We start from the raw sequence: 25,504 nt of genomic DNA, 5'->3' as shown, positions 1-25,504 counted from the left end.
AGCGGACGAGCGACTGCTCCTCGGTGAAGAGGAGTTTGCCACCGATGGTAATCGGCTCAGCAGGCGCAGCTCATTGCGATCGTCAATGGCCTTGAGCCTCCCCGTCACCTCCTCAATCGTCAGCGTGGAGAAGTCTAGGAGCGTCTCCATCGCCAAGGCGATCTGAGTGTATTCCTTAGCCACGACATGAAGGAACTTCTTGATGATTTTCTGCTCGTTGATGTCATCGTTCCTCCACTCCCGTAGGCCCGTTCAGGCTTCACGCTGACTTAATCGAGGCCAACTCTTTTGAATGGCATGCCGCCGGTCTCCAACAGTAGGCCAACCCAGAAATTGGCTAAGTCACCATGCTCTGGCATCCTAAGGTGACCGTGGGGCAAAAACAGTAGTTCGCCCAAGCATCCGTGCTAAAAAATAGCAATTCACTCGCGCGGTCCATGGACAACCCAAGTCCATGGGTCCTAAGTTGCCCGCGTTGCGAAAACAGCAGTTCGCCCACGCGTGCATGGTGCTAAAACAGCCCCCTGCCTAGGTGCATGTGCCACCCAGGCAAGGAATGGGCCAAGTCCCAAGGCTGACAGTCCTACGGTGCCCGTGGGGCAAAAGCAGCAGTTCGCCCTGGCACCTGTGCTGAAAAACAGAAATTCACCCATGAGGTCTGTGCACAGCTGTGCATGGGTGATAGGGCGTACACACAAAAAAAAGTGGTTTTGCAAGAGTTTACCCAGGTCTCAACCACCGAACCCTCTCCCCCTACTACACCTGAGGGGCATCCACCCCTCCTAGAAATTCTAGGAGTTTTCCCTTCACAAAACCACACAGTTTTGGAAGACCACATGAAATCCATATGATATGCAGTTTTGCTAGGTTTTTGCTCAGAAAACTGAGATTTTGGAGAACTGAGTCGCATGGGAGTCGTTTATGGCCATGGATGGACCGAACCTTTGACTTTTCATGTGGGACCCCATGGGTGGATCCCTAGGGCCCACGGGCTGCCCCGGTGGGACTAGATCCCGTGGCCCGTTTTTGCCTGTTTTCGTGAGTTTTCTCCACGACCCATTTCCAGACTGACTTATCCATATTCACCCACGGTTTGGCCCTGCCATTTTTGCCTCCCTTTACCCGTTTTCATCCGGACATGAGCCGTTTCATGGGAGGCGAAGAGCGAAGTCGCCGATGTCCTCCCTGGGCCGAAACACGAGGCGATCCAACTCTTGGCGCCACTTCTGTTGCTTGGCCTTGCGGGCGCAGTCGCTGTCAGTGTGTGCTCCGGCGATGGCGTCCCAAGCATCCATGGCGGTATCCTTGTCCGCGAGGGTGGGCGCCATCTGAAAGTGCATCTAGCCCTTTAGTGGGTTTTGGATGATTGAATGACAACGTGATTAAAGGACTAACCTGTTTGCTAAGTGTGGACAGGTAATAGGTTATCTCACCGGTACTTAATGAAAGCCAAAATGATGTGTTGTTGTATAAACAATCTAGTTCAAGCACAAGACAACAATGCAAATGGAATTCATACAAAGGCTTATTTATTGTGGGATTTCCTTGTACTATGTGAAAGCAAGCTCGTAAGAATTAATTAATGAGACATGAGGGATTGCATATGGAATGGTCTCATATTTGAAGCTTGCTAAATTAAAATGAAAAAGATAACAATACAAATGAATGGATGATTCAACACAAGATGTGACTTGATGGCTTGAGATGGTGAAGATAGCAAGGAAAGGCTTCGAGGTACTAAGCAAGGGTGAAGGGCAAGCGACGGCTTGACGGCCGAAGAACCTAGCTAGGGTCAAGAAGGAAGTACTTGCATTTAGTTGAGGTACTAATCAAGCTACGATGGTCATATTGATGTGGATGATCAAATCTATATTGAACAAAGTGTTTGAAGTGACTTGATGCATTTGGAGTTATTCATATTTGATGAATGGAATCAAGTCACGTGCTCAAGATGGCTATGCTCAAGTGAAAAAGATCAAAGTTGACGTGTTAGCACCCTCACTTGATGAAGATTGGAATACACGGCTTCGGTTGAAAGAGATCAACTCAAAAGGTTTAAATTCGTTATACTTTTAAATTTGAGTTAATAGGAATGCCGTACTATTAAGAGGGATGCATCATGTTGATAGATAATGTTTCATAAGTGCTCAAATCAACCCATGTGAGTTTTGAGTGTTTGAGAGACAAAAGAGTTAACTTGTGTTTTGCTGGTCTGGCAATACCGGACGTGTTCGGTATGTGCCAAGCCACGATAAAAATCTTATTGTTCTTGGGTTGGTTCATCGGGAGTTCCGACGTGAGTCGGAAGTTCTGACGGTCGGGAGTTCCGGCATAGGTCGGGAGTTCTGACGTTTCGCGCTTAACTGACTTAGAGGGTTCACTGTCCTGGTCAATACCGGACGTGGTTCATATGGACGACCAGAGGCCAACGGCTAGTTTTCAAATACCTTGTTGGTCGGGAGTTCCGACGGTCGGAAGTTCCGGCATAAGTCGGGAGTTCCGACACCTCACAAACTTCAACATCAGTTACTTAGTTTTCAAATATGCTGAGGGCCAGGAGTTCCGACATGAGCCGGGAGTTCCGACGGTCGGAAGTTCCGGCATTCGTCGGGAGTTCCGACGCCTCACAATATTACTGTAACTTAGTTACCGTTGGCGTAGTGTAAGTCATACCGGACGTGTCCGGTATGCCGGTATGGCAACGGCTATAAAATGGCAAGTTTTTTCAAGGGGGCTATAAATACCGTCAAGCCTCCACCTTTGGAGGCTGCTGATTCTGCTGATATACACACACATTTTTGAGCCTTGCCAACTCTCCCAACCCTCTCTTAGTGAGTGATTGATCAAATTTGCCAAATCAAATTATGGGTTGAGTGAAATTCAAAAAGAGAGAAATCCAACCACTTGAGCACTAGTGCATATTGTCAATCTCGTGATTTACATTTGTTACTCTTGGACTCTTCGGTCCTAGATGGCTAGGCGTCACCGGAGAGCACCCGAGAGATTGTGGTGTGCCTCGAAAAGTTTGTAACGGTCGATTTCGCCGCCTCGGAATCAACTAGTGGAAGGAGGCTCTGGCTAGAGTGACCTTTGTGGTACACTCTAGGGCTGACCTTCGCTGGGTCGCCCGCAGCCCCCTCAATGAAGAGTAGGACTCAAACGAGTCCGAACTTCGGTAAAACAAATATTGTGTCTCAATTCGTATTTCATTTGATATTTGTGTTGCTCCAGCTCTTGTGCAGGCTCTCTGTGTATATTATCATCTCTAGTAGGTGCTTGCAGTTTGGTTTGAAGATAGAAATCGAAAGGAGCAAGTTCGGGGCTGATCTGCAGAAATCGTGTATACCGAACACGTCCGGTATTAGAGCTCAGTACTGAAAATATTTATTTTATGTTCTAACTTTGTGTTGCAGGGTTGTAGCTTCTAGATATATTCTTTATACCTTGTTTATTATGTGGCTAACTTATGAGGGGTGGTATTATTCTTAATTTGGAGTTTCCATTTTGGAAACTCCCTTTTCTAATTGTTTCCGCATTTAAAGGTGTTAATTTTCAGAAATGCCTATTCACCCCCCCCCCCCCCCTCTAGGCGGCATCTCCTTTCACCATCTCCGGTGGAACAGCGGCGAGGAGAGCCTCCATCGCTCTCCAATCCTCATGGAACTTGATGTTGCCGAGCTCCATCGCGTCCCAAATTTGCCTCGCCTTAATCTTCACCTTCATCACCAAGCTCCACACGTTGTAGTTGGTCTTGGTGATGAGCATGGGCCATGATGTACTCTGCAGTAGCCGCGTGGCTCCTTTGAACAGGCCTTCAGGTTGGCTGGCAGTTTTTCTAAGGCATCGGCGATTAGGTAAAATTTAAAGGTGTAATCGGGCACTTCTTCCACTAGCGGCGAGTTGACGGTGCCCAGATCGAGTTCTTTTACCAGACTACTAATCTTGTTGAAAGCGGGATGCATGACTCTAACGGCAAAAGAGTCATCGTCCACTTGAGCTGCCTCTACCACGGGCACAGCATCAGCCCCATCTCATGCGCGCTTCGGAGAAGGCTCACCCACGGCGTCATCCCCATCCCGTGCGCGCTTCGGAGAAGGCTTGCCAGGGATCTCATGGCGGTGGCTAAGAGTAAAGATGCAGGTGCGTATCTGAGGTTTGGAGAAGGCAAGGGTACATAGTGGAGGTTTGAATCCAATGGCAGAGGGGAACCTTGCACGCGCGAAGTATATAGATCCTATGAGTAGCGGTTCACCCTCCCCCAAACCGCGTGGAAGCCAATGGCGAAGGGGAACCGTGTGGAAGCTGATGCTCTCTGGATCAGTTAGCAGTTCGCCTCCCCCAAACCGATCGGCGACCGTGGAAGGAACCGAAGCGTTCATCTAATGACATGTGCAGTTGAAGGATACTAAAGGGGAACGTGAATAGAAGATGGGGGAATCCATGCGAAGGGACGTGTGTAGACCCACACAGATCTGACTGGCCCATCGTAGTTAAGATCGGCCAACTCCTGGCGGAGACGACCGGACCCTTTCCCCGTGCTCATGGGCCAACTAGACAAGGGTATTTCAGCGTACACCAAAGAAACCAGGTGTTCACATGAGTATTGGTGTTTCTAGGAAATAGGTGTGAGCCCACTGCACATAACAGGCGCCCATATTTCAAAATCAGTGTATTTCTACCAGAATATTGTGTGTTTGCTAAGGAATCGGTGTACCACATAAATTGGTGTGTGATTAAATAACAGGTGTACTAAGGCTAATTCAGCGTACACCAAACAGAATAGGATTAGTGTTTGCAAGAAATAGTTTTGAGCCCACATAATAGGTGTTTTTTATCACCATATTCCCCAGGCTTAATCTTTATCGTAATTGTAGGTTTGTGTTTGTAACATATAGACGAAGAAGAGTTAGGAAAACTATCAGTAAAGTAGTATATTCCTTGTGATGCAAATAATAAACCACAAAAGCTTATCTACCTCAAGTGCAAAAGGTTCTGTTCCCATATCAGTCAGGCGCTCAAGGCTTTGTCTGCCTAGAAAAGGTCAATAGTTGATCGTAACCCCTATATTCAGACATATTTGAAAAATAGGAGAACAGCCAGGGTGGTCTACTGGTCATGTGTCGAAATTTTGGACTTACAGGATTGTTGAGGCTGGCCCAAGATGTCCTTGGCATACCGGTGTCCACCGTCGGTCGCGGCAGCTCTGTGTTTGCAGCTGGGACTGAAGCCAAGATGCTTGGCGACTACCAGAGAGCTCACTGCACCCTGAAACCTTGGAGGCACTGTTCTGCGCACAAGACTGGCTTCGGCATTCCTCTCCTGCTCCATAGCCGAAGAGGGTTTTGAAGTAGTTCTAGTGGTAGCTGATCTTTGCATGTCGAAGTAGCAGGCATCCCTATAAGATGGTCGTTAGGAATGTTTTACCGGTGGGTTACATCGTTGGCTGCATGCGTGATCTCTATCCCCTTGATTCGGTGAATTTAATTAGTTGCAGGTTATTTAATGCTTTTAATTTTCTGTGTTCTTGGCCTGGTGCCATGCTTGCATTAATGCATTTGTTCTGTTACGAGCTTCAGGTTTCCATATCCATTCTCTGGCGTAACAAAAGGATGACAACGTTCAGGGATGCTGCTGCTTGTGAAGTCTGCTCGTCCCGTCCCATCCCAGCCCAGTAGTACTATGTTTATCTGTCTGTTAATTAGGATCACCAGATAATTCTGTTCCTATAGTATTTAAAAAGGCAAATGACTCCGTTATTTTGCTGGTTGAACAAATAGCCATGTCTGAGTGATTTGTGATTTGAACCTCCAAATTGTGTTAAATGTTCCTCTGATAATCATGAATAGCTTGACTTTGTACCACTAAATACAAGTCGTCGAGTCCATTAGGACATCAAGCAAAAGTATTCAGATCAGTTCAACATCTTGTTCTCCCCATGTTCCTTTTGTTATTCATTCAGTCAAATCCAGCAGCCATCTAGTTAATGGTTTATCAACGTATCCATTCTACCTCTCCCTACAAGGATCAATAGGTATGGAGCTCACAGCATATTATCACGGCAAGGTCCTCGAACTACTCACCCAGTACTGCAATCTCAACATATGATTTCGAACACCATGGAGCCATGCGAATTAACCACTGCTGAAATCTCTTCCTTCACGGGGCCGAAATTCTTTCCGCTCCAAACTTCAGTGCAGCTACATAGGTGTTCTTTCAAAAAAGTTCTTTTGAGAACCTTTCCCAGATCTGATATCTGTACGGTCATCTTCCTGCTCACGGAGTCGAGGTTGAAGAACGCGAGATAGATTTCTCCTGCGCCATAGAAGATAGCTCAGAAAGAACATATTTTCTCATGCATTAGCATTACCCAAAAATAGAAACAAGATGAAATTGTCATCATTTGAAGCTGAAACTATCTCGATAGGGAATACAAAATATATCAGACTGCTAAATATTTATTAAAGTTATGTAGATATTTTAGGTTTATGTATGTGCAAAATATGAAAAGGAGTTAGGAAAACTATCAGTAAAGTAGTATATTCCTTGTGATGATAAAGCACAAAAGCTTATCCACATCAAGTCTAATATGTGCAAAAAGGTTCTGTTCCCATATCATCCAGGCCAAGGTTTGTCTGCCTAGAAAAGGGTCAATAGTTGATCGTAACCCTTATATTCATGCATATTTGTAAAAAGAAGAAATGCAGGAACAGCCATGGTGGTCTACTGGTCATGTGTCTAAGGTTGAAACTTTGGACTTAACAGGATTGGTGAGTTGGAAATCAGTCATAGTTGAGGGGAAGAACTACATCTAGAGGTAGGCACATAGAGACTATAGTCGGACTTCTCCCCTTAAAGTTCAAACTATGAAAATCAGTTTCTGCGTTCTCTGTTTAAAAAATAAAATATGGTTTCCACTTTCCAGGCAACCTCTTAAGGTCTCTATTATCCAATTCTCAACAAAAAAGGGTCTCTATCTTGTAATATCTCTATCCTTCAGCCTTGGTTGTGTGTCATGTGGTCAGTCTAAGAATATCAGTCTACCAATAAGACCTTTTGTTATCCTCGCAAACAAAAGACCTTTTGTTAACACAGAAGAAGCACATGTACCACATGGAAATATTGTAATTCTGGTTGCAAGTTTTCATATATCGCAGAGGAGCCAATTCAAAGAGTTGTGTATGTTACTAATCGACATATATGTAGATTTCTCACAGGAGTAAACCAATTCACAGGATGCCCTGTAAGATAACTAACCTTTACTTCCAGTTGCAACCCATGCACAACCTCCACTAGTACCTATATTTCATAGGAACTGTAGTGATGTCCATCAATTCAAAACAAAGAAAGTTATGTAATATATACCTCCTTCGTCCCTTGATTCCACTGTGGCACATAATCCGGAATAGCTGCTCACAAGATTTCCATTCGCATTTAACTCCCACATCTGCATTCATCATTCATGTGTAACAAATGACATATGTTCAGTTGCCAAACAGTATAATTACTAGTTGAAATAAAGTGAATTGCCCGTCTTTCCCTAATAGCTTAAGCTTTTGGGTTGAACTGGCTGAAACCAGAGGTCTCAAGTTCGAATCCTGCCTAGCACAATTGAATAAACAATAATTGTTGCTCGCCCCTATTCGATGTCTGAGGCCTATTCAATGTCTGAGGTATGAGGAAGCTTTTGGGTTGAACTAGATAGTACTCACTCCCAGAAATTCATAACTAGTAATGTGTTAGGTTTTGAGTGCACCTCTGTTGAAAAGATTGGGAAGGTGGTGGTGACAGTAGAGATCTTACCTGTTTTGCATGCCACCTGCATGCAGAGAACATAGGAAACCTGATCTCTGAGGCAGTCCGCCTTCGACCAGCAGATGCATCCAAACAAGTGTCATCAGAGTTTGTAACTGAAATATGAAACTTTGAGCGGTGTTCCTTGTTGTCCATGATAATGACATCCCTACAATGTATAAAATGTATTAATACAAATTATTGAGTGAGCACTTCTCTGTTTATGAATAGGGTGGATCTTACGATGCAAGAAGACGTTTTGTTTTTCCCAGGCAAAATGAGACATTTTTATCATTCAGTATTTCAAAGTTCCTGCAAATATGATCTGGTTTCCCATCTTGTGGAAACATATACCATCCGTTAGCTGCATCGTTGTTGCAAGCAGTGAGACTGACAAACATGCCATCATTCTTGGTAAGGTGAATAGGATGAGACCTAAAGTGACCAGAATGTTCTTCATTTGATGTCCTTTCACTGTACACATAATGGAACTGAAAATATCTACAGGTCAGTTTACAATTCATTTGTGCTTACGAAGCAGACACCATTCTAATAGGAAGCCTCCAATGCAGGTACCTCCATGTTATTTCTACTATAGTGGTTTATCTTCAACAAAGCAGGATTGGTAATTATGTTTAATGTACTATCATCAAGATTCCTTAAATCTCCTCCATACATGAGAGGTGATTTAGCCATTGACCAAAGTGCCATCTGTAAGGTCATGTAAAGAAAAAATAGTTCATTACTACACAAAAATAGATACAGAACACTTAAATTTGAAGTGATCACCAACAACAACCTGTGCTTTCTGTTCATCAAGAGTAAGGTTACATTTCCTGTGAGGGCCCTGATTTACACCTGCATTAACAGAAGAAAAAGGGTCTGTTTCTGATACAGCTGCATGTATATTATTTCATTCAAGATATTCTTGGAAAAAGAATAAGGGGGTGAAAAGAAAAACAGAGATAAGATATGATGTGCTCAAACAATTCAAGAAAACTTTCAAGAAGATGAGTTAAATGTAGTTAAATAAATTGATGAGTTAAATGTGGTTGAATAAATTAATACACCCACACCTGCTACCAACTGTGCTAGGCCAGTTTCTCTCTTTTGGCTAAAATAAATTAATACTTATAAAAGAGAATAATTAATGCCATAAAAGTGTAGATTTTCCACATTTCCTATGCAGATTTCAGATATTTCATACACCAACCCCAATTATTAAAAATTACCAAGTTGGGACAGACATTGTCCACAGTGCCTTAATGGAACTTCCGTTGCCACAAAGAATATATTTGAATGATGGAATGCATTCATATTGTTTGTTAGTTTATCTTTGAAATTTACTCTGTTTACTGATACAAATTACTAACAAGCATTTAATAGAGAATTATGATTCATTTTCACCACCTGAATATTGTGAATTTGCTTCATTGTTAAAAGTCATTAGAGCCGGACAACAATCAAGATTAATTTTATTTCTTAACGCAGAGTTAAATCATACTTGGATCAGTAAGCCATCCAAATGGAAGCATGTCTAAGTCTGGCCAAGATCTTCCTCGCAACCCAGTGGCACCAATCTTCTTAGCAGCAGCGAAGGAACTGCATACAATATGCAAAGGGAAATAAAAGTAAGAAATAAGTTTTTATTTACTAGACAACATACATATACAACAACAACATAGCCTTTCAGTCCCAAGCAAGTTGGGATAGGCTAGAGTTGAAACCCACTAAGAGCCCCAAGTCACGGTTCAGGCACTTCAATAGCTGCTTTTCATGTACTCATATTCAAATATAGATCTCTAGGTATATCCCAAGCTTTCAAATATCTTTTTATTGCCTCTCCCATGTCAATTTCGGTCTTCCTCTACCTCTCTTCATATTATTAACTTGGCTTAGGACTCCACAATGCACTAGTGCCTCTGGAGGTCTCCTTTGGACATGGCCAAACCACCTCAACCGATGTTGAACAAACTTTTCTTCAATTGGTGCTACCTCTAGGCGATCACGTATATCATCGTTCCGAACTCGGTCCATTCTTGTGTGACCGCAAATCCATTGCAACATACGCATTTCTGCAACACTCAGTTGTTGAACATGTAGAATCTTTGTAGGCCAACATTCTGCTCCATACAACATAGCCGGTCTAATCGCCGTTCTATAGAACTTGCCTTTTAGCTTTTGTGGTACCCTCTTGTCACAGAGAATGCCAGAAGCTTGTCGCCACTTGATCCACCCTGCTTTGATTCTATGGCTAACGTCCGCATCAATATCTCCATCCCTCTGTAGCATCGATCTCAGATACCGAAAGGTATCCTTCTTAGGCACTACTTGACCTTCCAAACTCACATCTCCCTCCTCCTGTACAACTCCGCCAAAGTCGCATCTCTTGTATTCGGTTTTAGTTCTGCTCAATCTAAAACCTTTAGACTCAAGGGTCTGCCGCCATAACTCTAGTTTCCTATTTACTCCCGCCTGACTTTCGTCCACTAACACTACATCATCAGCGAACAACATACACAAGGGATATCCCGTTGTATGTTCCTGGTAACCTCATCCATTACCAAGACAACATACATATACAAGGTATGAAAACTAATGAGTATACATGCAATGAAACAGAAGAAGAAAATATCTGTTCAATTTACCTTGACACACCAAAATGTGAGCTCACATCCTTCCAGTTGTCCCAATCATCTCCAGTTATCCTATACATGTTAACATGATCACTAATATTCTCAGCTAATGCTGGAGTAACTGAAGTTCCTGGTGAGATTGACAGGATGATCGGACGATCAATTTCTTGCAATAGCTGCAATATAGGTATTAGCTGATTCCAAAAGTGCACTGATTTCAATGAACTAGTGTAATTAATTATAGGATAGGGAGTTATACCTCTGAAATAGTGATGATTTCTTCTGGGCTATAATCTGTGCCGAAGATACAATCAACCTTTACTGCAAACAAAACAGAATGGTCAATATGGAAGAATTTATTCAATCCTCAGTTTTGGCAGCAGATGGAAAGGTTCAACTAAGAGTTGAGATATCTGTATGCTATCCACAAAACCATGCACCTAAAGAATAAGCATACCAAAATCAACACCCCAATCAGCATACTGTCGATAAAGAGATCTTAAGAAGGCCCGTCCAGCTCCAATATCCGTATTAACACTCATAAATCCATGCGTCATCCATGCACAAGTTCTTTGACTGAGACCTATATCTCGTGCTGTCCACTGACGGCCATCCTCTAGATACGGCTTTCCCTGAAAGGAATCACAAGAGACCATTCTAAGAGTTGTAAACTAGAGTACAGCAACTTCTATATGCATTTCAGTATTGGCTAAGTGTGATGTCCTGTTTCCAAGAGTCACTTGTTCAATTGTAGATAGAAGTTCAAATTTCGCAGTAAAAAAAACAGTTTTTTTGTCAAACATGCAGGAGAGCTGTGCATATTTGTACTAAGAAGAAAAAAGGGGTAATAACCCTTACAACACACACACCCACACACTCAAGAATTTAGAAAGCACAGTGGCTAAGTTATTCAAAACATCAGATGATATGAAACCACATAAATATCATGTAGATAATTAAAAAATACTATGGGAAAGAACATTTCACACAACATTAAGGAATAATGGAGCAGATAAGTAAATCAGAAATTTGTTGGTGCCCAGGGGAACCAGCGTTCCGATGAGCAAAGATACAGTTTATCCAACATTTTGCAATGTTTAAAAAAAAACTCAAGAAAGGATAATGTTTCAGACACAATTTATCCTACACATAAGGTAATCCTGTAAAACTTAAATTTTAAAATCATCTTTCATATCGAAATTCAAAAAGGAATTAACAATGGTTCCTGTGTATACAAGTTAACTTTAACAATGATTATTGGTTTTTGGGTATACAACATGATGTTAAGAGCATCTCCAAGAGTTTCCAAAACCCACTCCCAATCTTGACTTTTTTGGCAAGATTGAAAAACTGCTCTCCAACAATTCCCTATCTTAACTCCCAATCTTTTTGCACTTGGGAAAATCGACCAAGTCGCGCGGAAATATGCATGCGCGTATCGATCGGCCAATCTTGAGGTGGAAGGATGTGGGGAAGAATAAGAAGCAGGATAGGGTTCTCAATGTAAATGTACAAAAGAGAAAGAAAGTATTGAAGCAGTTAGGGTGATTTGGAAATAGTCAAAGATTCCTGATGCAAAGTTGTCGTTTATGTTTTAGGAGTGGGATTTTGGAAACTGTTGGAGAAGTTCAACCAATATACTCCCAACTTTTTTTAGCCACTTGGAAAACTCATTGATTTACCAATTGATTTTTTGGGAACTATTGGAGATGACAAGGATTAATAGCAGAGTTGGACAACCCTGACAGAATGAACATAACAAGACTTCCCAGTAAAATGCTAATTTTGAACACTACTAGTTGTCATGTAGTAGCATATTAAAAGGAAGAACTGTACCGTCTTAATGTCCAAGATAGGCGTGTTTGCATTAACAGCCTGCACACTTATCCCTTTCATCAAATGGATGCCAAATTTCAAGCCCAATCCATGAACCTTACTGGCAATTTGACTGAACCCTCTATCGACTCTAGATGATGGAAATCTTTCAAGGTCCGGAAAAGGTCGACCCCATTCATCAATGTTGTCAAATCCATATAAATCTGTGTATGCACCCTCAACATATTTCCGGTACCAGAGGAAATCAATAACTGCATACTATCCATAGAGACAGAATAAAAAGTTAATCGAGTCGTCAGGATTTTACTCGCTCGCATTTCTTATGCTCTTATCTATAACCAAATTAAAGAGTTAGGCAAATAACCTGATATCCATGTGGGAGTAACTTCTCTGCCATGATCTGTGCATTTTGCAGGTATGCATTTTCGTCTACAGTCCATGAAAAAGAATCATATGAGTTCCACCCTCTTGGAGGTAACATGGCTTGCTCTTCGTTTGCCTCGGAAGTACCCCTGAAATTTACACGTACGAAAAAATCGAAGTAATAGTCATTTTTGTTTAGTAATGTGTATCCTTGATTACAGTAGATCAAATCTTGGAGCTCTGTAAGTAAATTTCTTCATTATACAGAGCCTAACTGTAGTTTTTTCTAGCATTGCATCACAACACGGATCATCATATTCCTATTCTCATACAAATCAGGTTAATCAATGATTGGGAAAATGTCTCTCAAAATTTCCTGAAACAATTCATTGGTCTAGAGATTTCCAGCATTTAGCCGAAAATAACTCAGTCTTATAGGCTTGCTCGTAATAAGATGCAAAATAGCACAACTCCAAAAAAAAACAAAAAAAAAACTAACTGAATCGCTGGAGCGAAAGTAGTGGCACCTAGTTCGGAAACTAACTGAATCGCTGCAAGCAAACAGAGAAAAAAAATCCACCCAAAGTACATAAAGTAGAACCACAAGAACCGGCAAGAAGTGCGTACTGACCAGAGCAAGAGAACGAGGAAGTGGAGGGCGCAGTGACGCCTCCATGGCGGAGGGGAGGTAGCCCCGCCCATGGCCTTCCCGCCGCCGGCCACCGAACAGGACTCGCTGCCTCTGGGGTGTGCTGGACTGCTGTGACGGGAGCAGAACAGAGCTGAGGCGAGCTGGGAGAGAGAGGTCGAGAGCAGGCGGCACTGGGTTGTTGGGGAGGAGAGTGACTCTGGGAGTGCGTCTGCTGTGCTGCCGGCTGCGTGTCGACTCCCGAGGAGATCACGACGGGTGGCATCTGTTTGGCGGCACGCCGGTTCTACTACACGTGTAGGCAGGCCATCGAGGGCTCGAGGCCTGACCTGATGATGACTGATGAAGTGATGAGACGCTGAAACCGGTTTCTTGGTTGGGTTTTGGATGATTCAATTCTATCCGCGGATACAGGCATCTGTGTTCATTATTATATTCGACCCGTGGACATGCGTACGTGAGTAGGAGTAGGAGGCCAAGGTCGAGTTCGTCGTCGTCTTAAGGTAAGTAAATGGCCTTATTTCTTTGCCTTAGGGTTATGAATGCCGTAAGATTTGGGGATTTTAATTTCCACTAGGGTTCGGATTTGGGGAAGAACAGGGGCTTCCCCTGGTTTTCCGTCTTCTCCTGTGCTCGATTTGATTTTCGAGCGACGGCGCCTCCACTGTGTGGCGCAGCCGCAGGAGCGGGCCCCCGCCACGGCGCAGCGCAGGCGAGCCCTGGCGACGGCGCCTCCGCTTGCTGGTTTGCTCCCTCCCTCTTCCTCTCCCCTTGCCTCTCGCTGCCGGATCGATGCAATTTCCTCCCGAATGAAATGGCCTGAAAGAATTTTTGCTACAGTATTGTTCGGCTGCATATGGAGGATGGAGGCAATTTTGTTTTCCTTTCGTATATTGTTTGTTTTCTTTTGTGTTATGAATCGTGTCTTGCACAGCTAAAAGGAGTTGCTTGTCGTTTAGCGTTTGATCCTCATAGTCAAATTTGACTACGGCCTTGTTTAGATGCCATCCAAATTTTAAGTTTTTTCACTCTCTCTATCACATCAATTTTTAGCCGTTTGCATGGAGTATTAAATGTAGGTAAAAAAATAACTAATTACACAGTTTAGTTAGAAATCACGAGATGAATCTTTTGATCCTAGTTGGTCCACGATTAGACAATATTTACCAAATAAGACGAAAGTGGTATTATTCATCGAGTTCAAAAAATTTACAAAGTGAACAAGGCCTACATCTGTGCTTGCTGCAGATCATTTAGCGTTTCATCCTCGTAGTAAAATTTGACTGCATCTGTGCTTGCTGCAGGCGCTCTCATTATGCCTCTTCTCAAGATGCCAGATATGTCAGTTCTTTGGTCAAGTCCCTGACCAGCTTCATCATGTGTTCCACAGATAGGTACTTCAATGTTTGAACATTCTCTTTTATCCCTAATTGCTAAAATAATAGTAACTAACGCTTCCAGATATCACCTTTCAATTTGCTATTGTTCACAAAAGGATATTTTACACATGCAGCCTTGCCATCTACAGTTATTCTTGCTCACTAGGTGATCCTAACCTTATATAGAATGAAGCAAATGGTCATGGGTTTCATTCTTATTTCTTTTTTTTTTTGAAACAATGGCAGGAGCTCTGCCTTTTAATTAAGACAAATAAAGTTTATATATAAGCAAAGGTAACCAAGCGTGGTGACAAACACCGCGAAAGGTTAGCCCACTCACGCAATGCGGTAGAGTACACACTACTGATGAGGACATGGCACCTTCGGATACAAACAATGATTATAAGGTGCACTTGTTCCTACATTTGCATAGTGGCTTTGGTTATAATTCACTTGGTTCCACATGTGCATGTCACTATTTGATTGTAGGTTCAAATGTGTTTCATAATGGAAGTTCATCAAAGTTGAACTTTCGGTTCGTCGGTAACCCGACAGTGCCTCATTGGGAAGGCCATAACTCATCCATCCGGAGTGCGATCGAGGTCAATGAGCACTTGATGGAAAGCTTGTTTGATAAGCTTTCAAATAGATCTGGTCCCATCTCAATATCACGTCGGTAAGGCCTTCAAATCACCAATATATTATGTCGCTATTTCTGGCGGGAGCTACACTGTCGTCATGGGCTTGTTAGCCATCCTTGGGACCCAGGCCCAAGTTGGAGCACGCCCCAAGAAGATGGAGAACGCCTAAGAGATGGCCTTGGACGTCCTCCTCCTTGGCCACCACCTTAGGAGGCCAGCAAGGACGTCCAAGCCAAGCCAGAGGCCCAGTCCAATCCGAGTTTGAGTCTGCCTCGGCCGTCAGGACCAGTCTGCAATAAAACGGATGCCCAGGACGCATCTGAACTCCATTTTTTATGATCCACGTATGGATAGAAAGATAATTTCATAAGAAAACCAATGGAAGTGGTCCCATATCAAAATTCCATCAGAATCAATGGGAATCATCAAAACAAGTTGACGTCCAGAATCTGTCACGGCGTTGCGTCGTCGTCTTTTGGGCCGTTGGGCCCACTACACCACAACACTAATATAGCGTCACACGTGTGTCGTTATAAATATACTAATAACGTTGAACCGTTGGTCGGTATAGCTAGCCAACAGATCAAATGTCGATAAATATGCTTTTTGCAATGGACTATCGGTCGGTATAGATATTTGCCTGTAGAGTCGAACCATGAGTCGCGATAGATAAGCAAAGACGACCAACCTTCGGTTGGTATAGGTCCGTGCCTCTGGCGCGCTGGCTCAAAACGAGAGAAAACTCATTCGCGGGAAAATGAAAAGGAAAAAGGCCCGTTCACGGTAATTTTTTGGCCCAAATACCACTCTCTACCCTCTCTAGTCCTAACCCTAACTCTTCGTTGCTTCAGTCTGCTGTCATCGCCGCCACCTCCATCGCAGTCTCGCGCCCACCAAATCCCTACACGCCCGCCCAAATCCGCCTCCACCATCGCCTTCCAACTTCGTTGCCGCCGCCGCCCCACTCCGCCGCTGCATGATTAGCATCGCTCGCCAACCCTGCACGGCTGCCTAGATCCGCAGTCGTGCGACGTGCAACCAAATCCTCCATCATCCTCCACTTCCTTGCCGAGCCTTCCCTTCCATGCCAGCCCCCTTTCTCTGTACCCAAGCAGCAGCACCTCGTGACCCCAGATCAAGGTGCAGAAGGAGGGAGCAACGCCAGCCTCCTTCCCCTTCCCCTTCCCCTGTCCCCAACCAGCAGCGCCTCATGACCCAAGATGTAGAGAACGCCGCCTGCCTGCTTGGACCTCCGAGAGTCACGCCGGTCCGGTTGATTGACGAGGTAATTAAGATGTTGCTTGTCCTTGTCTTCAACAATTTGCTTATGTTCTTCCCTGGCATGTGAATACCCCCTCTGAATCATTGTTTGACCGTCCGCCATGGCTGATGTTCAGCTCGTTGTAGGAAACGCTGGAGGAAGACGACACGTTACACATTGGGCTGGCAAGTACTGGTGAAGCTCGACTCCTCTGATAATACAGTGCCTGGCAAGGTGCTATGTTGCTCATTACTTTTGTAAATTATTTTGTATTTGGTCATATGCCACGAGCCCACGATGCTTGTTCAGCAAAATATTTTTTTAAAAAGCATCTGAGTTCGGATGCTATGTGATTTAGATGCACAACTTATCTTCTGTTCCTGTTAATTTGATTTGTGTCAGTATTGTAGTTCTTTTATGCTTTTAGGAGCCCCTTCCTCATTATAGCCATGGTGCTGAACTGCTGATTTACTCCAACATTGCAGTTCTTGTCAACCTCCAAATAAATGCTTTTGAAGTAATCTTCTGACTGCTAAGGTCCGCTGGTTCTCCAAAAAAATTCCCTCCAGGAGCCACAGTCGATCAGATTTCAATCATTTCAGGCCCAAAGAGGAATCTTCTGACTTCTACCATGTAGAGGCTAAGGTCCGCTGCCTTTGCAATAGCACAATGCTAAATGACAATATGATCAAGGTATCTTACCCTTTTATATATGTGCATGTATTTTGTTTTCATTTGAAAAGCACATAGGACGTGAAACAATTTATCTTAACGACAACCTGTTTGTTTTGGTGTCATGCGCCTTGTTAATCTTTTTTCTTGCATCTTGTTTCCTGCAGTGCGAAGATGGCAAATGCCAGGTTTGGCAGCATATTACCTACGTACTCATTCCAGATAAGCCCACGGAGGGTGCTGGCCCTGATATTCCACCTCATTTTTATTGTGAATTGTGCCGACTTAGCCGGGCAGCCCGTATGTTCTGCTACAATCTGTTTGGCTTTCTTTGTTTCACTTTTTTTTTCTTTTTCAAGAGTGGCAATAGTTTACCGTACAACAATAATCATTCCCTTACCTAATGTGCATTTCTTTAATTGTTTCTTTTGGGGGGGTTGTCAATACAAGTACATTACACGTGTCATAGTTAATGTCAATTTTAGGTTTGAGGGGAAATTGACGCTCCATTGTTGTCAAGAATTATTATTTTAGCCATATGGATATCTATATTATGCCATTGATGTTGTGCTATACATAAATATATCCTTGTTACCCAATCAACAAACACTAATATCTTCAACAACAGTCATATATACTTCAGTTTAGGATCTTTGGTTAGTAATTAAATTCCTCTGTTAGATTTGACATGATAATCCTCGCAGTCTTGTTGATTGGTAATACAAGCTTTTGCTCATTGATATGAATGTATAACACTAGTACTCATTTGCATGTAGTGCCATACAATGTTCATTGGTCTGTTCTTAAAAGATGCATTATTAGTCTGACACATCATCCAACGTATGATATATGTGGTTAAACTATTCTGCTATTTTAGTTTGTATACTATCTACATTGATGTTACTGTGTTTCTGATGCATAAATGTTTCCTTGTGAAACCTTCATATCTCTAGAGCAAGTGTACCTCAAATTGTGGAGAAGACCTTCCAACTTTCCCGAGCAGATAGAGAAATAGTCCAGAGACCAGAATATGATCTCCAGGTTTGCTCTCTCCTCCACAACCTAAGTTTCATTTGCCTCAATCCTGATAAAAAATGTTGCACACTTTATTAATGACATGATGCTGCTATGCCATAAATAAATATTTTAGCTGTGCATGCATGGTACATTGGTGATTATGCTGATGGAAAATAGCTATGTATGATTATGACCTTTCTCTAACATCAAATATCTTTGATTTCTCATGTCTACCCGACTTATGAGTTATCTACGTAAATCATTTGCAAATTGTGTGTGCAATAGAGACTTGAGTATTGCACATTGAGAGCTTCTGTCAAAAACGTCTTGATTTGATGTATTAAGATTTCTCATGTCCTATCCAACAAAGAAAAAGCGACTGGTTCTATTGCACAGTCCTGTTAACTACCGATTGTGTTGTTGGTTTGTGGACAGGTTTGGTGCATTCTTATAAATGACAAAGTCCAGTTCAGGATGCAATGGCCTCAATATGTAGAATTGCAAGTGAATGGTAATGCATAAAATTTTATTGTATAAATTGGATTTATTAAAATGCATTTGGGCTCAAATCTTGGCTTATATGTTGTATACTGAGCCATATAGGTTTAATTTACATTGATATTTTTGCGAAATTAAGTGATTGCCAGTGTGATATTTAGTTCTGTTTGTTCAGGTATTCATGTACGAGTAATGACCAGGCCCGGTTCTCAGTTACTAGGGATAAATGGACGGGATGATGGACCACTGGTGAGTTTATTCTTACTTTGTCCCGCTGGTAGGATCCGGATGATTGTTGGACGGACATTTGGTACCACCTCTTTATTTCATTTGGTGGTGGTGGTGGTGTTTTTTTAGGTGGGGGGTCTAACAAGCGTTTTCATTATCTTTTGGGCATGTTCTTTTGGGTCAGTTGTACCTTTTAACTGAACTCCATTAGAACACAGTACAGGCTTGTTTTTCATCCGTTTTTGTGTGAAGTATATGAAGGGGTTAGTAACATTAAGTATGTCTACGTTAAGCTTGTTTTGAGGTCTTCACTCTTGCGGCTTATACTCCTTCCATTCACTTGAGGTTACTCTTATGGTTTATACTCCCTCCAGTTGTTTGTACTTGATGCTCAGACAGGGAAACCAAGCTCGATTGTTCCTTGTTTTTTTGTCTATAATGTCAACCTATATATGACTGAAGTTAGTAGCATTCTTTATCACTATATGACACTCTTAACAAGATCTGAGCACATTAGCAATTTGACATTTTTTTTGTACATGTATCATGTCATTCTTTAGCTAGTGAAGCGCATGGTTTACTTCTACATCGAGCTGGATTGTGGCATGTATCATGTCATTCTTGCGATGTGGTGTATGTGAGGATCCATGGATACTATTTTCTCTTTTTTGGTAGAAAGCGTCTTGCCTTAAATTGGCTGAACACACAAGTTTATATTCAATGATGCTAGCCTGCAATCTGCATCATAGGAGTAGTAGGATTGTAAGGCTAAAGAATGCCATTGGAAAAAAGCAAAATAACATAAAAATAATATGAAATAAACCATGAGCATACAGAATGGCATTATATTAATAGATCATTTCCCCCAAAAAATTGAATAATACATTAGCACATAGCCCTGTAGTTGATTTGAGGCAAGTCTATGATGCAATAGCCATTGTCAGGTTTTATCAAGAGATTTCTAGTGCTGATATGAAACATGCTATGAGGCAAAATTCAAGTTATACTCTTCTATCTGTACATTCAGAGATATAAAGCAATTGGGTGCACATTTCTAGCATATGGAGACCTAGTTTCAGTTTTGTAGTTGATATGATAATTTGATCGCAATGTTGTATTACTCTGAAATTCTTTTTTCAAGTTCTGTTCATGGGTTAAATTTGTCATTCTTGTATGTTTTTGCAGGTAACCACATGCAGTAGAGAAGGGATCAATAAAATTAGCTTGTCAAGAGTTGATGCCCGAACCTTTTACTTTGGAGTTCGAATTGTTAGGAGGAGGACCGTTCCTCAGGTTTTGTTCCTTTGGCTTTCTACATATCATGTGGTTGAAATGACTATAGGATCACATGATTTCCTATTCTGTAAATGGTGTATAAAGAATGTATTGCCAACTTTTAGCTTGTTTCATGTTAAATATCATCTAGACAACAATATTTTGTGTTGCCACTGCATATTTAGTATTTACACGCTAATGGTTATTTTATTAGTTATATCAGCATGTATAGGCTATGTTTAATTCATCATCTTATATGTTAACCTCCGGTGCCAGCCCATATACTAAATCTGTATATTGCTTTGAGTTAGGTACTATCAGTTTACTTATTTATTTCATTTACAATGGTTTGCGACATTGAACTTTCCTTTTTATGAAATTTGGCTATTAATTTTAGAGAACCTCTTGGAGTTGATCTTATTGGCTGTCTTTCTCCAACTTTGGTAAAAATTGTCGCTAATTGGATATTCATATTGCATTTCAGCCATCCTGCAAGGCCTAGGCAGCGTACCTGATGGTGTCGACAAGTTAAAAGGGCTCATCGAAGCTGTGTTTTGTTTTGAACCTATTAGAGACAAGACTCTGAGCTCACTGTTAGTGAAATTTGAGTAGTGAGCTTTAGGTGTTAGTGAGCTAAGCTTTTGGTTACAAGTGGTGGATGTATGACTTTTGGTCACATGAGGTAGATGTAGGGATGTTGATGGGTGCACAAACTTCATGTTTGCGAGCTTCTAATCTATTTTGTACTTATGAACTTGAATCTGACCGACCTTACATTGGGCTACTCATATATGAATGAATCAGTTATGGTTAATATATCTTGTAATGAATGCGTGTGCATTGATAATATATTATTTTTGGGTTATTATGTACTGCTGATTAGCAACATATATATTGTCTCTATGTGAATGATTCGCGTTGGATTGTTAGTTGCTAAAAGTATTTATAGCTTCAAACTATGTGTCGGTGTATGTAGCCCCTAAGGCGTCAGACTGTCGGTCGCTAAAAACTTGTCGGTCGGCGTAGGCTATACCAACGCCACTTTCAGCGGCTGCAAGTAAGTGTCGGCATAGATCTATACCGACCGACGGAGCATCGCTATATCGACCTATACCGACCGACGGTACGTCCCTAGTCTGGGGCTGTGGTGTAGTGGCCTTGTAACATGTTGGGACACCTTTAGGACGTGAAGAGGGATCCTTGGACGTCCCTTAGGCTATATAATCAGTAGCCACCACCTACATTAGGTTTTGGGTTTTGTTTTAGATCAATCTATCATTGAACAGTCGCCGTTATCGGTTTGCAAGACCCCAACTTCGAGTGCTTAATCATTCATCTACAATTGTCACTTCAATTGAGTTGCGTTTTACCTTGTTCTTGCTTGTGTTCTTCGATTCGCAGCAGGGATTAGCCTTCTTGGCGAGGTCAACCAGATTGTGACACGATTGATAACCAGAGGAGACATGGTGCTAAGGTTGTAGGGTTTGGGTCTTTGTGATCTGAAGCCGGATCGGTGTGTCGCTCTCCGAACAAATCGTTGTTTATCTTGAACTTGACGGAAGATCGGGACCCTCGTCCCCATTAACTACCATGGGTCATCGTTGCCGAACGTGGCTGCAAAGCAGCCAGCAGCTCCGACTTCCCATGCCAAAACACCGACGACCCATCCTAAGATGACAGACCAACAGGCCCGAAGCAGGAGGCTGCAACAGGTCATCGTTGCCGAGCTCAACGGCTCCACGAAGAGCAGCTCCGACTTCCTGCTTTGATCCCACACCTCGCCCGCGGTGATTGCCGAGCCGCTAAAGCTGAAACCCAGCCGTCGGAGAAGGAGGGTTCGACCCGCGTCGTCGTTGCCGAGCTACATCCCCTGATGCAGCAGCTCCGACTTCCCGATGCAGAACTCGTTGTCTCGCGTCAACCGGGCGCCGAAGAGGCAGAGGACAACCGCCGAAGGAGACATCATGGCCGAGACGAATTTCCACAGCGACGCCTTCAGGAAGGGTACGACGCAGATAGCGCCGTCGTCGCTTGTCCAGGAATGGACCGGGTTTCCACCCGTGGAAGACATGGCTGGGGGCACAAAACCACGACGCCCCCAACAAGGAAAACGGCGCCCACAGGCGTCGCCGTCGCCAAGGCTTTCGCCCGAGGTGCCCGTAGCACAAACGTCGAGCCAAGATGCCGTACCGTAGCCTGTCGCCACCGTCGTCGTCACCACCATCCCGTAGAAGCCCCTCCAGAGGGGCATCGACACGCCGGCTGCTCACAGCAGTCGCACAGCTGCGTCGGCCGCCACCCCCTCCGACCGGGCAACATGCAGAGGTGGACTTACCCTGCCACGCGCGTCACCCTGCCGCACGCCGAAGCCGTCGCCAGCTGTCGTCGCCAGCACAAGCACCCGCCGTCGACGCTGCCGACCTCTGCCAGCCACCGACAGGCGCATGCCCCACCTCGGGCCCCGCCCCCTGCCCTAGGGGCACCGGATCTGGCCATCAGGGCGGCAGACCCAGTGACCCCGGCTGGCCCCGCCACCTCCACGCCAAGGCCGAGGAGGAAAGGGGGGAAGTGGAGGAGGAAGAAAGGGCCCCCGCCACCGCCCGGCGCCTGCACGGGCACTGGACAGCGCCGCAGCCGCAGCAGGCGGCCCCGCCGAGCCCCACGCGGCTCGCGCGAGGGCACGCCCCGCCACTGCGCACGCCGCCACCAAGCGCGAGGAAGAGGAAGAAGCCCGGCCCTGGGTGACGCAGCCGCCACCACGGGCGCTCTTGGAGGAGCCGCCGCCACCGCCGCCCAGCGCGCGCCCAGGCACGGCCCGCCGGAGATCCGCGCGAATCCGGCCGACGGACCGCCGGATCCGGACGCTGAAGCGAGGAGGCTGGCCGCTGGAGACGCCGGCGCCCCCCTGCCCCAATGACCACGCCGAGCCCCAGGACGCGAGCCCGTCCCCGACCGTCGCAGCCACCACTGCGAAGAAGAGCCTCGCCGCCGCCCTCACGACAAGCTGCATGGCCATGCCGGCGGCCTGCTCCGGCGACGGCGCGGCTGGAGAGAGGGAGGGAAGGGAGAGAGGTGGCTAGGGTTTGGGTCGCCTCCCGTGTCGCCTGCGTGGGGGCGACGCGGGGGCTGGTTAGGGGACCAACGTTTCATTCTTATTTCTGAGAGAGAGCACTGGAGTGCTTGCCAGGAAAGACAGCACTGCAGGAAGTGAGAAATATGAACTTGATGGTAAAGCTGACATTCCTATTGAAATTTAGTCTCCTTTTTGTTGGATTCAATTTAGTGTTTTAGCAGCAACAAAACCTGCGATTATTCATAGTTGAACCAATTCAAAATCATGTCAGTTTCTAATGCAATCATTAAATGCCACCATTAATCTTACACTACGATTGTGTGCCTGGTAATAGGTATTTTTCTTCTGCTACAAGGATAGGATTTTGTGTTATATTTTTTGCTCCATACACTCCTATTTACAACAGCAGTTCCTAATATGCTTGCAGGGAATAGGGTACCAACAACACGATTTTCGTCTCATGTTCAAGACCAAAGCTTACAGAGAAGTGATAAATACAATAATCAACATATTTGCTAAGGAGTTCATTGAAAGTCAGAATAACCTTGCCAGCAAGGATGCCAACTTCCTTATTATTAGTGCACTGCAGTGATTAATATGATAATCAAGATATTTATGAAGGAGTGCATTGAAAATGGGAGTAATCTTGGCAGCAACGATGCCAACTTCCTTGTCAGTGGCATTCTTTTGCAACCTGTTCCAAAGGTAAACCTATAGCGGTTGCTTTTTTTCTTAGTCAACCTAATCAGATGTACCTTGATTAATTATTCTACATATAACCCAGCAGGCATAGGGATCAGCATATGCCTTTCATTTGAGAAAGAATTCTACATACGTATTGTTGCTTTGTATGATCTACTTGCCGTTTCCATGTGCTCACATCCTAATGCACTCCCAACATTAAAACTTGAGTCTTGATTGTTTGGGAAATGGGCCAAGTAATCTTTGTGTATACTGTATTATTTTTATTTTCTTTCGTTACTTACTATTTAGTTCCCATTGGGTTACTGATCACATTATTTTCAGTCAGTTCACGCTCCTTGGGCTCATTTCCCAAACAACTGCAACACTGAACCCATGCCAAATGCAGCCTATTTATCTTTCTTTGTATTTTTTCCTTATCCCAACAAGTACCTATGCCTGGACACTTCATGTGACTCTGTAATATAATGCCATGGACCCCTTATGCTGCAGTACTGAACCCATAATAACAAATGCCATTTTTAAAAATATAAATATAGGTTCTATAGGGGCTTAATTCGCCTACCAGACATTGTATGACCTTTTAAGCTTGCCACCTGGGTGGATGGAATGGTCTGGCTCTGTTGTTGTAGCTCTACTCTTTTCTTTTAGTCCGCTTTGTTTTTTTCTTACTACAAACATGTTATCCTTAGCGATTATCTTTTCTTATATTCCTCATATTTAGTGCATACATATTCAATATAATTTGTCTTTTCATACATTCAGATACTAGGGACTAGTGAATTCTGGTGGCGGCCAACGAATGAGATAAAGAATAGAGGCAAGTCTTCAAGATTGTTGTTTATCCCCAGATCTTACTGTATGCTTTGGTGTAAGCTTCAGTTCGTCATACAATTTGCACGCATGTTATGAAAGCAAATCATGCAGCACTTTATCAGGACAATTTCACTATGTGTAATGCCCACTCTTGCTCTTTATATATTTATAAACTTTGGACACCAGCATGCCGTTACTTCAATCATGTTGTTCAGCCCATTGTCAATTCTAACACATAACTGGGTTCTTTTCTTTTGAACTTGCTGTATGGCGCCCGCTGCAACGCGCGGGGTTCCTGCTAGTTTACTTTATGTGTGTGCTTTACTCGATCTAGTCTGAATATCAACAGAACAGATTAAAATTAGGTACACCAAAAGCATATAAAAATAAATAAATACCAAATAATTTTGTGTGAAATCCACTATGAAAAAATCGTAAATTGTAAATGTACCTGTTTTCGAAAAAAACAAAAGCTCTGTTATTAAATTAAGAAAAAAAATAAGGGTACTTATTTGTTAGTGGCAAGCGCCAAGTATAAAAGTTGCACCAAGCTACACACAAAGAGGAGACAAAACTGCCTTAGTAGCTAGATAAAAATAGGGAATGCTACAGTGCAGGTGTCAGAACGTCCAGCGCTGTGTTTCCTGGGCCCCTGCACAACAGCCCA

The 25,504-nt window shown here is 43.5% G+C and overlaps 2 protein-coding genes and 1 long non-coding RNA gene across 5 annotated transcripts; 2 read left to right on the top strand and 1 right to left on the bottom strand.

Annotated features, from left to right (window-relative positions):
• Positions 1–5,836: 5,836 nt before the first annotated feature.
• Positions 5,837–13,531, bottom strand: LOC136505698 (probable alpha-galactosidase B). Of its 2 annotated transcripts, none has more exons than XM_066500848.1 (14): positions 13,258–13,531; positions 12,628–12,775; positions 12,264–12,514; positions 10,885–11,059; positions 10,687–10,748; positions 10,440–10,603; positions 9,296–9,393; positions 8,591–8,649; positions 8,368–8,502; positions 8,035–8,282; positions 7,801–7,960; positions 7,363–7,444; positions 7,255–7,296; positions 5,837–6,312 (listed from the first exon to the last, which is right to left on the bottom strand). In XM_066500848.1, the coding sequence occupies exons 2-14, from the start codon at positions 12,701–12,703 to the stop codon at positions 6,095–6,097; spliced, it is 1,770 nt and encodes a 589-aa protein (XP_066356945.1). In that variant the 5' UTR covers positions 12,704–12,775; positions 13,258–13,531; the 3' UTR covers positions 5,837–6,094. The 2 variants fall into 2 exon arrangements, with proteins under 2 accessions (XP_066356945.1, XP_066356946.1); XM_066500849.1 differs by having other exon boundaries at positions 12,264–12,521; positions 13,258–13,528.
• Positions 13,532–13,715: 184 nt separating this feature from the next.
• Positions 13,716–24,978, top strand: LOC136505699 (uncharacterized). Of its 2 annotated transcripts, XR_010771281.1 has the most exons (5): positions 13,716–13,778; positions 13,853–14,019; positions 14,580–14,628; positions 23,747–24,024; positions 24,787–24,978. It is a non-coding gene; the product is annotated as an uncharacterized lncRNA (long non-coding RNA). The 2 variants fall into 2 exon arrangements; XR_010771282.1 differs by lacking the exons at positions 23,747–24,024; positions 24,787–24,978 and adding an exon at positions 14,901–15,306 and having other exon boundaries at positions 14,580–14,669.
• On the top strand, positions 15,435–20,943 carry LOC136506077 (E3 SUMO-protein ligase SIZ1-like). The gene is made up of 9 exons (XM_066501204.1): positions 15,435–16,580; positions 16,703–16,790; positions 17,042–17,249; positions 17,396–17,528; positions 18,182–18,269; positions 18,681–18,756; positions 18,919–18,992; positions 20,157–20,264; positions 20,731–20,943. The coding sequence occupies exons 6-9, from the start codon at positions 18,720–18,722 to the stop codon at positions 20,746–20,748; spliced, it is 237 nt and encodes a 78-aa protein (XP_066357301.1). The 5' UTR covers positions 15,435–16,580; positions 16,703–16,790; positions 17,042–17,249; positions 17,396–17,528; positions 18,182–18,269; positions 18,681–18,719; the 3' UTR covers positions 20,749–20,943.
• Positions 24,979–25,504: the final 526 nt, after the last annotated feature.

This window comes from Miscanthus floridulus, chromosome 14, assembly GCF_019320115.1.
Source record: "Miscanthus floridulus cultivar M001 chromosome 14, ASM1932011v1, whole genome shotgun sequence".
In the NCBI taxonomy this organism is placed as follows: domain Eukaryota; kingdom Viridiplantae; phylum Streptophyta; class Magnoliopsida; order Poales; family Poaceae; genus Miscanthus; species Miscanthus floridulus.
This window is presented reverse-complemented; position numbering and strand designations above follow the sequence as displayed.